The 13241-nt window shown below is 36.1% G+C and overlaps 1 protein-coding gene across 1 annotated transcript in view; it reads left to right on the top strand.

Annotated features, from left to right (window-relative positions):
* LOC129265264 (pecanex-like protein 1) overlaps positions 1-13241 on the top strand; it is a 62346-nt gene that overhangs the window by 43505 nt on the left and 5600 nt on the right. Inside the window, exons 20-29 of the mRNA XM_064102536.1 lie at positions 94-186; positions 1482-1632; positions 2747-2882; positions 4125-4317; positions 4913-5021; positions 5881-6010; positions 6468-6526; positions 7194-7409; positions 8153-8212; positions 8830-9023. Coding sequence (XP_063958606.1) covers positions 94-186; positions 1482-1632; positions 2747-2882; positions 4125-4317; positions 4913-5021; positions 5881-6010; positions 6468-6526; positions 7194-7409; positions 8153-8212; positions 8830-9023 — 1341 coding nt within the window. The remainder of the gene's footprint in view (positions 1-93; positions 187-1481; positions 1633-2746; positions 2883-4124; positions 4318-4912; positions 5022-5880; positions 6011-6467; positions 6527-7193; positions 7410-8152; positions 8213-8829; positions 9024-13241) is intronic.

Below are 13241 nucleotides of genomic sequence, written 5' to 3'. Positions count from 1 at the left end.
AGACCAGTTTGGCCGCAGATTGGTCTAATCAGCCATCTTCGAACCACAAGGGAAGGATGAATATAATCCTCCCTATTTTTGTTTGTTTGACAGAGTGAGCGTCTTCAGTCTGATTTGATAGTGTGCCTTGTGATGTTGGCATTTGTTACTGCCCTTCATGTCAGTACTGTCTTCACTGAACTCATGGTAAGTACATCTTTTAGTCCTTGTGGATGTTTCATAAAGCTGTTAATAGGTTAAGAGTGACTTTAAGAACGACTGGTGAACCTTTCTTATGCTCGAAATAATCGCCAATGAACATAATTGGTCAATATCCTTTACCACAAGAAAGGTTCACCAGTCGTTCTTAAAGTCGCTCTTAACTTACGATCAGCTTTATGAAACAGCCCCCTGGTCATAAAATGGTGATATGGATCCCAATCAATTGATTGGCTGAGATCTTGTCATGTGACCAGTCATTAATTGTAGCTGTGGGGCATTTGCTAATAAGTGGTACTATTGACGAGTACTATTGATGAGGATGGTTTATCAAATGAAAGGGGTCCACATCAGTGTCTTCTTGCCTTGGTATGAATAATTAGCCATACTTGTTATCTTTTGATAGTCCAAACGCCTACAGCTATGCCTTGGGCATTTTAGAACTGTTCCAAAGGTATCTTGTGCATGTGATTCTTTATGATCCCCTTGAAGATGTTTATTATTTTAGAGAATTTTATTCTTAATGTCTTTCCCAAGGGAAAGTTACTCATATCATATCCAGGGTAATATTTTGAGCTGTGATTGAGTTTCTTGTTGATCTCTTGATAATTTATATTTAATTCTGCAAATATATTTCACTAGCTGTTTGCTGATCATAAGTATTAGCTGAGTTATCATAATTGTCTTCAAAACTTGTTAGAATGTAAGATACTCCTTTCAAGGTTTAACCAAAAAAGGTGACAAAACTGTCATCTCAGTCTTTAGTCAGATTGCTTAATCATGAAATGTAATGTGTAATTTAAATGGATTATTCCATTTTCCAATCATGGATTTGAGTGCAAATTCAAAGTAGCCTCTTATTCTTAGTTATGTCTATTGTTATATTGATACTTGTCTCATGATTCTTTTTATTATGCCTCCACTCACTGCAGGTGGTGTCGAAAGCATTATTTGTAATTCATGCAAATTTCAGTTTTTTATTGTTATTTTTATCGGTAGAGGTGTTGTGGCTTGAGGGATAAATTGAACCACAAGGTCCCGGGTACAAATCCCACCACAGCACTCGCATCCTTTGACAAGGTGCTTATCTACATTTCCACTCTCCACCCAGGTTTAGAAATGGGTACCTGGGAGGAAAGAATTCCTTGAATGCTTGAGCACCTGGTCAGGGTAGCCGTGCTAAGGCAGGGGTAATTGTACGCAGCGCTTAGAAACATTTTATTAAGTGCTATATAAATGTTGCATATTGTTATTATCTTTTATTTTTCATTTTCTCCTGACAGCCTGCATTGAGCTATGTTTTGTTCATCATCGCTGTAGTTGTAGGATTTCTTCTCCATTACATCTTGCCTCAGCTTAGGAAAGAGCTTCCCTTCGCTTGCTTCTCACAACCCCTTCTCAAGAGTAGAGAATACCATCAGTTTGAAGTCAGAGGTAAGAAATCATTTGAAAATGGTGATTGACTGAAATGTATCACATGATCAGTCAAATGACCTGTACAACAAAGTAACAAATATTAAAGGTTTTTAATTGGTAAATATTTTATGGAAGGTTGAATATATCTGTGAATTTAAAATGGTGATATGTATCCTAATCAAATGATTGACTGAAATCTTATGGTTAGTCGTTTATTCATTTATTGAACTTGACAGAAAATTTGCTAGTGACTGGTACTAATGATTAGTTCTACTGACTAGTCATTTTTTTTTTTTTAAAGATTTGATGGTTTATCAAATATGTGTATTATATTTTTAATGTAAATATATGTATATTAAATTAGACACACAGGAGTGCCATGATCTACTACGAGGAATACTTGCAATGTTATCAGTTGGTTACGATTGTAATCTTTCACAGTGCAGAAAGTACTTTTGTGAAAAATAACTATCAATGTACAGTGACAATCATTCTTTGATGCAAAATAAAGTTCAAATTCATACTGCATATTTATAAACTATTAAGATGATTCACACTGTAAGTCATAACAAAAGATTTAGGATGAATTTGCTTTTTTTTTTTTCATGTGTGTAGTCTTGAATAATAATAATAATAATAATAATAACACATTGTATTTATGTAGCACTTAATACTTGGTGTTTCTAAGTGCTTTACAAAACGATTAAGTAGCATACATTAATATAATTGAACATTTAACAAACAAGAAAGGAAATGTACAGTGTAAAGTATTATCATATTACAAATTACAAATAAGGTAAGAAAACGGCCTACTCAAGTTGGGAAATACAAATTAATGATAATAATAAAAGCAATGACGTTTAATAATTAAATTTTTCAAATACAATAAGTTAAACAAAATGAATTATCAGAAATACAATAACATATAAATTATGTTCGAATAACAAAGCAGTGCAATAGCTATACATAAAAAAGCAAGAAATAAAGGAATATTCGTTTGATATTGACAAGATTAAACTTAAAACTTAAAAGAAGAATTGTAAAGGTAATCGTTGGCATAAAATAGTACCTATTTCTAATTGTTATATCTCTTCGATATTACTTTCTATCTTGTCTGTCTTTTTGTTTATAGATGCAGCCAAGATCATGCTATTTGAGAAACTATATGTGTGGTTATGTTTCATCGAGCGCCATGTACTCTATCCTTTGGTCTTTGTAAGTGGACTCACTACATCGGGACCAGCCATTGCCAAAAAATTCACCCCATTGTAAGTACTTATATCTAGAAGCATTTGATGTAAATAAGAAGTCTCATTTGTCCCTTCTACAATAAAAGATACAACAATTTTACCAAACTATTGTAACTTTGAGTCTCTGTAAAACCATGTAAAATTTTAGAAGTCGGTGTGCCTTTACTGGGGTGATAAGACCTGTTTTTCAAATTTATGGGAACCTAGGGGAGAATATATTTTTTGTTACATATTTTATCAAGTTTTTATCATTTCCAGATCCCAGGTATGAAACAGCCTCTCTGTGTCAAAGGGGAGACTATTCCATTTGAATACAATTTTTTTTGCTGGCTGTGTTTTTTTTTGTTTTACTCTCTTGAACATTTAATATCTCTGTGAAACAAATTTCGTTATTCCAGCAACAATATAGGAAATAATATTCACTTGTGTAAAATTAGTAGGAATCCACCAAAACTATGTCCCAAATCCTTTGTTTTAAAGGTGAATGAACCCTTGGATCAAGTTAGTTTGTATGAGAACAGAAAAAATCAAGGAAAGTTCGAGTAAAATTGGACAAACAATAAGAAAGTTATGAGCATTTGAATGTTGAACACACTATTGCTACGGAAACCCCTCCCGTTTTAAACATGGCCAAGGTTTGTGATATCACAGAAGTGCAACCCCTGTTGTACACTGCATGAAAATATACCCCAAAATATCTTATTTTGCTCATTCTTATGATAGTACAAACTCTTTGTCCATGAAATATTTTATAAATTCCCTATAACACATCCTCCCATGAAAAAACACCTGGGGCCCGTAACACAAAGCTTAGCAATGATCTTAGAACATTTTTCTACGATTGATTGCATTGACTACAATGTACAATCAATCGTGAAAATCAAGTGTACGATTAATCGCTAACCTTTGTGTTACGAGACCCTGATCTATGGATAGACTTGAAAAAAGTGGCATTTGAAGCAAAGTATGTAGTAAAGTAATCGGGGAGGTGTACAACTGTGACATACATGTTGGTCACATTACCAATGGGAGAATTCCCAAATCATAAGTGATGTCAACACTCAAACTCATAATATTTCTTATTATTCGTTAAATTTTTCTCAAGCTTTCATTGATTTGTTTATTAGATTTTTTGTTTTCACCCAAGCATAGAATCAATATCATATGTTCATCTTTTAAATAATGTGTTTCCTCATCCCTCTCCATCAAAATAAAATTTGTGTATTAATCAGTGAAATATAAACATTTTTTTTTATTCAGTGGTGGAGCCGTCTTAATGAGTATTTGTGGTGTGAAGCTGTTGAGGGGTGCATACGGAGACACGGCTCGGCAGTACCCTATCCTTGCCTTCACAGCTCTGTTCTTTAAGTACGATTATACGGCAGGATCAGAGACATACCTCACAGATTACTTTGTCATCCATTACTTCATCATGACCATTCTACTCACTAAGGTAGGACATTTGATCTCCATTGTTTTCTTGTTCACTAGCAGTTCTAGTAGTAGTAGTAGTCATAGTAGTAGTAGTAGTAGTAGTAGTAGTAGTGGTAGTAGTAGTAGCAGTAGGAGCAGTAGTAGTAGTAGTAGTAGTAGTAGTAGTAGTAGTAGTAGTAGTGGTAGTGGTAGTGGTAGTGGTGGTGGTGGTGGTGGTGGTGGTGGTGGTGGTGGTAGTAGTGGTAGTAGTGGTAGTAGTGGTAGTAGTGGTAGTAGTGGTAGTAGTGGTAGTAGCAATAGTAGTAGTAGTAGTAGTAGTAGCAGCAGTAGTAGTAGTAGTAGCAGTAGTAGTAGCAATAGCAATAGTAGTAGTAGTAGCAGTAGTAGTAGTAGTAGTAGTAGTAGCAATAGCAATAGTAGTAGTAGTAGTAGTAGCAGTAGTAGTAGTAGCAGTAGTAATAGTAGTAGTAGTAGCAGTAGTAGTAGCAATAGCAGCAGCAATTTAAATAATACACTGATGCTAAGGTGCTTGAGAGAGAAGTGTCTATCAGATCTATCAGATTTATGGATAGCAACTGAACATTGTTTCTTGGATGTATATTTTCTTTTATCAGATATATGAATGGTTGCTGAAGCTCCAGTTTGTCTTCACCTACATAGCGCCATGGCAGATCACATGGGGGTCAGCATTCCATGCCTTCGCCCAGCCTCTTAGTGCTCCTCGTATCCTTTTAACTATCATTAATAATAATAATAGTCGGTTCTTTTATAGCACATAACACATGAATAACGACTCTATGCGCTTTCAAAGGACTTGGATATTATTACCCTGGCTGTAGCTTTTACGCGGTAGGCATTTGAAGGAATAAATTCCTGCCAGGTACCCATTCACCTCACCTTGGTTGAGTGCAGCACAATGTGGATTAATTTCTTGCAGAAGGAAACTACACAATGGCTGGGATTTAAACCCACGACCCTCTGTCTCAAAGTCCGGAGACTAATCCACTGGGCCTCAATGCTCCATGTAAACATAAATGTGGCTATGATCTCAAAATGACCAGTGAAGTGTTTGTATGTGTAAATGCGATACGTGTGACCAATGATTCTTGTCGAAAAATGTTGTAATTGCTAAGAAATGAGCAACGTATACATTGCATTCCAGCCATGTGTCTGGGCCCTGTCTTACAAAGAGTTGCGATTGATCGGATCAATCACAACTATGGACGGCCAGCAACGTCAAAATCTATTTTGCATGTTTGTTCAAAATATTTTCTAACTATGATGTATATTCATGCATTCAATGTTTTCTTTAAAATTCGCTGTGCTTCTCTTTGTTTACAAAAGATATTGTGCAAATTTCCTGTAGAAAAAATTATGACACTGATGGATTTCCATAGAGTTACGATTGATTGGATCAATTGTAACTATTTGTAAGACAGGGGCCCTGGTCTTTTTACAAGCAGTAATAATACCCTGTTCCAACATGTGCATATCTGCGTTGGTGGTCGACAATGTGATCGTACCATGTGAAAGCAGTTTTCATGGGCGTTTAATATATTTTGACCTTGACAATGATATCCAGATTCAGCTATGTTGTTTGTCCAGACCACCATCTCTGCGTTGTTCTCTACTCCTCTCAACCCTATCCTCGGCAGTGCAATATTTATCACATCTTATATCAGACCAATGAAGTTCTGGGAGAGGGATTACAAGTATGTCTCAATTATCATTTATTCCTCATGTTTTTAATCTCTAGATTAACCCATTTTGGTGGCATTTATCTACAAATGAGCTATACTATCTGACAATACAAAATACTCTGTTGATAATTTAGTTAAAATGTAAAGCATGTAACAAAGAGGTTTTCCTTAGATTACATTTTCAGTACTATATACTGCCTTAGTAATTTTAACTTCTTCATTCCTTCAACTACCCCTTGATGAATTTTCTGTTGAAGACACTTGCAATTGATTATGCATGTAACAATGTATGTTCTCTACAAAAAGTGGGATATGGTATACAGCGACACCTGTCTTTGATGACCGCCAAAGGGAAACGTAAAATGTGGCCTTTGTTGACAGGTGGCTTCTTACACAGGTTTGACTGTAGTATGATAATATGATCATAGTGTAGCTGTCATTATGCTCATCTTGTTTTTGTTTTATCCAGTACCAAAAGAGTGGATCATTCCAACACAAAGCTCTCCACACAGCTTGAGAAAAATCCTGGTAAGAATCCTATTAAATTGTTGTAATCTCTTGTGTTAAATTTGTGAAGATGAATTTGTTTTATTGTTGAATACTTAAAATAAAAAGTGGTTAAAGAAAAAGGGAACCTGATTCCTATCTTGTTTGCAAATGTTCATTATGAATGGGGTGCTTCATTTATCAAGCCTTGGCTTTAGGAGTCTCCTGGTCATTTGTAATGCATTGTACTTTTTGTTTGTACATATATGATTCATTGATATTTGTAAATGGTTGATAAGACAATCTAGTTGAATTGAATCAATATTTTAGGGGATGGTGGCATTTAAATATAGAGATTCTTATATTAAATTGTGCAGCTAAATTTGCACTTGTTGAATCACAGACATCTGTATGACTTTAAGAGAAACTCGAAACTCGAGGTATATAACACATTTTGTGCATAATCTGGGGCCCCGTTTCACAAAGGACTTGCAACTGTAGTAACTTTGCCATTATGGCAACTACCATGGTAATAGGGCTCAGCAGCCAATCATAATCAAGGTTTCCATGGTACATGTAGTTGCCATAATGGCAAAGTTAAAACAGTTGCAAGTCCTTTATGAAACGGGGCCCCTGGTCTAATATTTGACTTAAGGAACATCGACTTATGCAAGTTTACCTGAATATTGCATTGTTTCATCTCATCAAGGTGCCGATGACAACAATCTGAATTCCATCTTTTACGAGCACCTGACACGATCCCTGCAGGAGAGTCTATGTGGTGATCTGGTGCTGGGTCGCTGGGGTAACGTGATGGCCGGGGACTGCTTCATCCTGGCGTCGGACTACCTCAATGCTCTGGTACACATCGTAGAGATGGGAAACGGCTTCCTCACATTCCAGCTACGTGGACTTGAATTCAGAGGTGAGCAAGCCTGTAATCAAAATAAACTTGGGGGTGTTTCATGTAGCTGTACGTAAATCAACAGTGACTTGACGAATGACTGATGACTCTTTCTAAGAAACTAAATCAACGCCTCTTGATATCTTGAGTGTATCACTTACCAAAAGAAAGGATCAGCAGTTGTTCATGAAATTGCTCTAAACGTACAAACAGCTTAATGAAGCACCCACCACAGGTTAATTCACAAAGATTTAAGTGGGTGGGAAAGAAGAGCCAGCTACATGATAAGAACCTCCAGCCATCCTAATAATCCAATCCATATCTTAATTGTTCGAAATAGAAATCCTCTAAAAATTCATTTTGCCCTCTTGATTGTGGGCCCAGGAGCCACTGAGCAGCGCCAGAACTACGTCCCTCTATCCCTTCAATCATTGAACGCCAAACAGGGTAGCAGCAGTTCCCATCTTTTATGTCTTTTGGTTTGACGTGGCCGGGGTTTGAACCCCCGACCTCCCGGTTGTGAGGAGGACGCTCTACCAACTGAGCCAACACACCGGTATTGTAATGGAGCCCACTCTGGTGCAACCAAACTGATCACGATCTATGATTGGAACAGTAAGGCAGTAAGCGGGCAAATGGATCATAGAACATTAAATTAAAAAAAATTAAATTGGAAATGAGTTTGAAATAACAGGAAATCATGGTAAAATTGATATTCAAATAGTTGTAATAGTTGACTCTAAATAATCTTTGTTTATCATCAGGTACCTACTGTCAACAGAGGGAGGTTGAAGCTATTACAGAAGGAGTGGATGAAGATGATGGTAAGTACTCATACTTTGTCAACATTTAGTGTTATATTTTTGTTTCTTATTTAACAAACATCAATGTATCTGTACAATGTATTCCACAAGAATAAAAAAAAAGAAAGCTCATCATCATCATCAACATCATCGTTGTCGTCGTTATTATTATTTGGTTTAATCATCAAATATATAAAAAGTACAAGCAATGGTATAAAGAGAGTCACATGATTGCCAGGGAAGTAAATTACCAACTGAATAACTATAACTTGAAGGTCTTCCTCTTGGAACATATTTTCATTATTGATGTGGTGTATCAAGAAAAGCAAGATGACCAGGGCCCTGTCTTACAAAGAGTTACGATTGAACCGATCAATCGTAACTCTATGGAAATTCATCAGTGTCGTAATTTTTTATACGAAAAATTTGCACAGTGTACTTTGTATGCAAAAAGAAGCACCGTGAATTTTCAATAAAACAATGAATGCATGAATATACATCATAGCTAGAAAATATTTTGAACATGATTTGTAATAGATGTTGATATTGCTGGCCGTCCATAGTTGCGATTGATCGGATCAGTCATAACTCTTTGTAAGATGGGGCCCTGATATATTCTTGTGTTATTTTTGTTGTAGGATGTTGTTGCTGTGAGCCTGGTCATCTCCCCAGGATGTTATCTGCTAATGCTGCCTTTGGTCAGCGATGGTTGGCGTGGCAGGTGACCGCTAGCAAGTATGTTCTCTTGGGTTACAGCATCTCTGATAACTGTGCTTCGTCCATGCTTCAAGTCTTTGATCTCCGCAACATCCTCATCACTTATTATGTCAAGGTCAGTTCACAGTGTAGAAAAAATAACATCATTAAGACGTGTTATAGGCGGCGGGCGGAGTGACGTCACATCCGCTTTATAACGACAGCACTGACCTTACTGCGAAGAAAACAAAGTATAAGAAACACAATTAAATAATGTCAGAAACAGCACTGAAAATTTCAGAAAGATTTGTAAACTTCCAGATAACGAAATGGGTAAACTCGATTATCAGGACGTTCAGCACAAAGTATGAATGTGGTGTTGTTTGTGTATTATGCATTGTAGGCATGCCGAAACGCCACACTGCTGTACGCTGTTTTCATCGGCCGGTCATTTGCTAGAGCTCGAGATTAATAGTGCTGAGATGTTTGCCCAGGCCTATACATGTAGTTACAAATGCCCAATTTCTATAGCAAGTTTATTAGTCAATCAAATTGAATGATTTCAGTAGCATTAAACTGTTTTTGCAAATTTGTAATTATTAAAAGATTTATGAAATTGGCCCCTTATTTACCGTAAGTAACGGTGTATTAACCGCACCTTTTTCTCGGCGGGATATAAGCAAAAGTCGGGGGTGCGGTTTATCCACGGTGACGGGTCTGAGCCCACCCGCGTAAACCCTCCCGAACATGTAAGAAGTCTGCCAGTTCACAACACATCGAGTGGCCGGGCGTAGCCGCCCAGGGCAATGTCGTTTAGAGGGGTATGAGCCGCGGGTAATGGGAAGCGATTATTACGATCTTAATCAAATAGTGTCCATAACAAATGCACCCACCTTCATGACACTAATTTCGACTTTATTCTCGGTTCAAAGCAGCGAAGTTCCCTTTCAAAGAGACGCCAAGCATTCTCGGTAATAATTTGTCACAGCTGAGCAAGAGCCGAGAGCTAGCTTGCGTTGTATTGTGCTTTTAGTGCGACTTAAGCTGGCGCTATTCATTTTAACCCCTCAAAGTCTCGTTTCGCGCCAGCTTATTTTTTTCTTTCCTGTTTGCTTTTCATAAGATACCATGTACACCGTGCACCACGTATGAGAGAGACGGCACGAAGCCGTAAAACAACTGGAAAAAATGCCAATTTCTTTATTTTGTAGATGAATTGATCAAGAACAGCAGATTTCCGCATACCGGTAATCTCTTTGAATACTTTGAAATCTTTAACTTAGTTTTTGTTTCTTCGTACCTCAAATATGCATGTAAATGTGAGAAGGATTTTTTTATTTTTTTTTTTAGTCCAAAGTTGGGGGTGGGGTTAATACACGGGTGCGGTTAATACACCGTTACTTACGGTAACCACTTTGTGGCAATGAGTCATTTAACAGATTTTATACTCCAAATTGGCAACATCTTTTAGTCACAACTACAGTGTACACTAAAATGGTTGATGAACACCAATCTGCCACCCATCTTTAAACTGGACATTAGGGTCAAGCCTACACAAGGTGCATTATTCTTCAGCTGTTTTTCAACCCTTCGTAAATAATTATTTTTTTTCTAATCATCCACTGCCTAGATATTTGACAAATGTATTTGGATCGTATGAGAAATTTAAGAATTTATTTGTACTTTACTGAATCGTTGATATAGTCTGCTTTCATGGTATTCAAATGTAGCAATGTGCTCTTGTAGGCTTTGTGCATGTGGGCACGGGGTACTTAAAAAAAAAAAAATATCACAATGTAATATTCATCTAAAGTATTTCGGGAAGATATTTACAAGTTCATTTCTTTGACTTTCTTCTGGGTTTGTGCCAGTAGTGAAAAAAGGTAAAATTTAAGATTATAATGATAGGAGGGGAGGAAGTTCATGAGACTTTATATCCAGCGTGTCATATATAATTCTAGCAAGTTACTAATAATGATTAAAAGCTTACATTGATACTTGACAATTTGACTTTAAATTTTTATCAGACAAGGCTGTCTGTATGTATCCAATCACTTTGAAATGACACTGTTAGGGTTGGGTACAGCATGTATTCATATAACATTATTACCATTCGAACCCTTGAGACAATTACCCCTCTTATCAAGAAATTAAATTTGATAACTGGAATTATCAAGTACTTAGTCAATAGACCATAAAGATTCATATCTCTTTGTAAATGTTGAGTTTATCAAGATTCAGGAGCTTTATATTTTTGTAATTAATGTAAAGGCCAGTATTGATAGATATCTTGGTACTGTATTAGAGGCACGTTTTAGTTATTTATGTCGTGATGTAATCAGTCAGAGATTTCAGTCATTGATATTGAGGAATCTTGAGTGGGCTTGTCCTGAGAGGAATGTTAATTAGGTTCATGCTCTCAGTGATTTGAATAAATAAAAAATGTCCTAAAATTTCTGGAGAAATGTCAGGGTTGGAATCATAATCAATTAGCATTTTCAAGCTTTATGGTTGGCAAGGAGTGTACTGAATAATAGAGACACAGTTGGATAAAGGACAGAGTAGTTTATGTACACATACATCAACATTAATACAAAGATATCACAGAGCTAATAGCATGTAGAAAGAGATTGTTCTATAATGTCAGTAATTGTTTTCTCATTAAGCAATTTTCTGACTTTGGTAAAAAAAAAAAGGATTATTTTTAGAATTCTATAACTATTGGAGGGTATTTTGGATGCCCTCCCACTTCAAAATAATTTTCTCAGAAAAATGTGCTTTGTATAAAAGGAGAGTGGGTGCTGTAATTATGGGGATGGACTAATTAACTTTAATTTTTTTTTTTATTGGAATGTCACAAACAAGTACAGGATGGCAATTTTTTATGAATTACCGCATTAATGAATCAGGATATACAGAGACAATGCATGTTATTTGCATGTGATTGTAGTTTAACAAATTGATTTTTATATGTCAGTTCATCTGATGAGACGTTGTGGATAGTTCTTAGGTTTGCTGTGAGATATGGAAGGCAGTTCAGTTCCTGTAGACTATGGAATATGTTTGTACAAATCATTTTATTTTTTAGCCTGCAGAACTGCATTTCACAAAAAAAAGAGAATAGGAAGGAATGTACATTTTAAAGGTAGTAAAACATAAGGAATTTTGGGGGGAAAAAGAAAAGAAAGAGATTTAAAAAAAAAAAATGAGAAGGAATAAGCTTTGATAAACAAATACAATTGATAACTTTAATAGGAGTGACATGAATCTGACGGAAAGGATTTCATTATTGTTTATCAAGTGACCTGAGCATGACCTCAAGTAAAGAAACCAAGTTCACCATAATATTGTCTTCTAGATCTAGTGTAAATGAATGTTTTGAGTCTCACCTCATCTATTGAAGCAGAACACTTCCCTGCAAAGTATTACCTCCCTTCCTGAGGGTATCCCCCTCTTTCCTGTTGGGGATTCCCCAGGGAATAGAGGGTGAAGTGTATGTTTGATCACATGATCAGTGTGGGTGAGAACATGCTCTTCCTGCTCTTGTCATACACAATTAACTGTCAAGGTGTCGAGATACACATGGGTGTTGTGCGTGTGCAATACTTGTATGATATTTTCACATTGTTTTGATGTACTGTATGTATACAAATGCTATATGAACTCTGTACTTCATTCTTCGCTTCTCTAGAATGAAACCTAACATGTATCAAATTTGTTTAATGATTCCATTCAACGATAATTAAGTATTCGTTTGTTCTATATTTGAAAGCAGGAAGATATTGTCATCAGTGTTATTGTTATTGTGTCTTCTTGCTTATCGTTGGTGGGCTGTTGTAACAAAATTTATTGAGAATGTTGAGGAAGGTTGAGAAGAAATATATTTATGAAAGTTACAACATAAGTGGTAACAGTCTTTTGCTGAGAAAGAGTTCTCACCAGGAATTAGGAGACTTGATAATATGGGGTTGTGATCATTGCCATATTCCTAAAATGCTGCTTTTTCTGAGCTATCCTAAACATTATTTTATTTTGAGAGATGAGGTTTTAATGGCTCATTGAGGATATTAATTATCAGCTTAGAATCTCTTAAGTAAACTCTGAACAAGAATCAAAACTCCTTTACAGAGTCTGTGTACACCTATTAGTGGAATAATGTGGCCATTTAATGCCACAGGAAATACATAAGAGATTTGATTTATTGTGGTTTCTTCCTGCTCCCTAGTTATTGGAAGCCCAATCCTATGAGAATCACTCTCAGTTTGCATATATCCTGAAGATAATTCAACCCTGCTTCAGCTCTTATTAATCACATTTAGGTTGTTTTATCCTGTAATTACACGGTTTGTGAAAG

The sequence above is a fragment of the Lytechinus pictus genome, chromosome 7 (genome assembly GCF_037042905.1).
Source record: "Lytechinus pictus isolate F3 Inbred chromosome 7, Lp3.0, whole genome shotgun sequence".
Taxonomy (NCBI): domain Eukaryota; kingdom Metazoa; phylum Echinodermata; class Echinoidea; order Temnopleuroida; family Toxopneustidae; genus Lytechinus; species Lytechinus pictus.
This window is presented reverse-complemented; position numbering and strand designations above follow the sequence as displayed.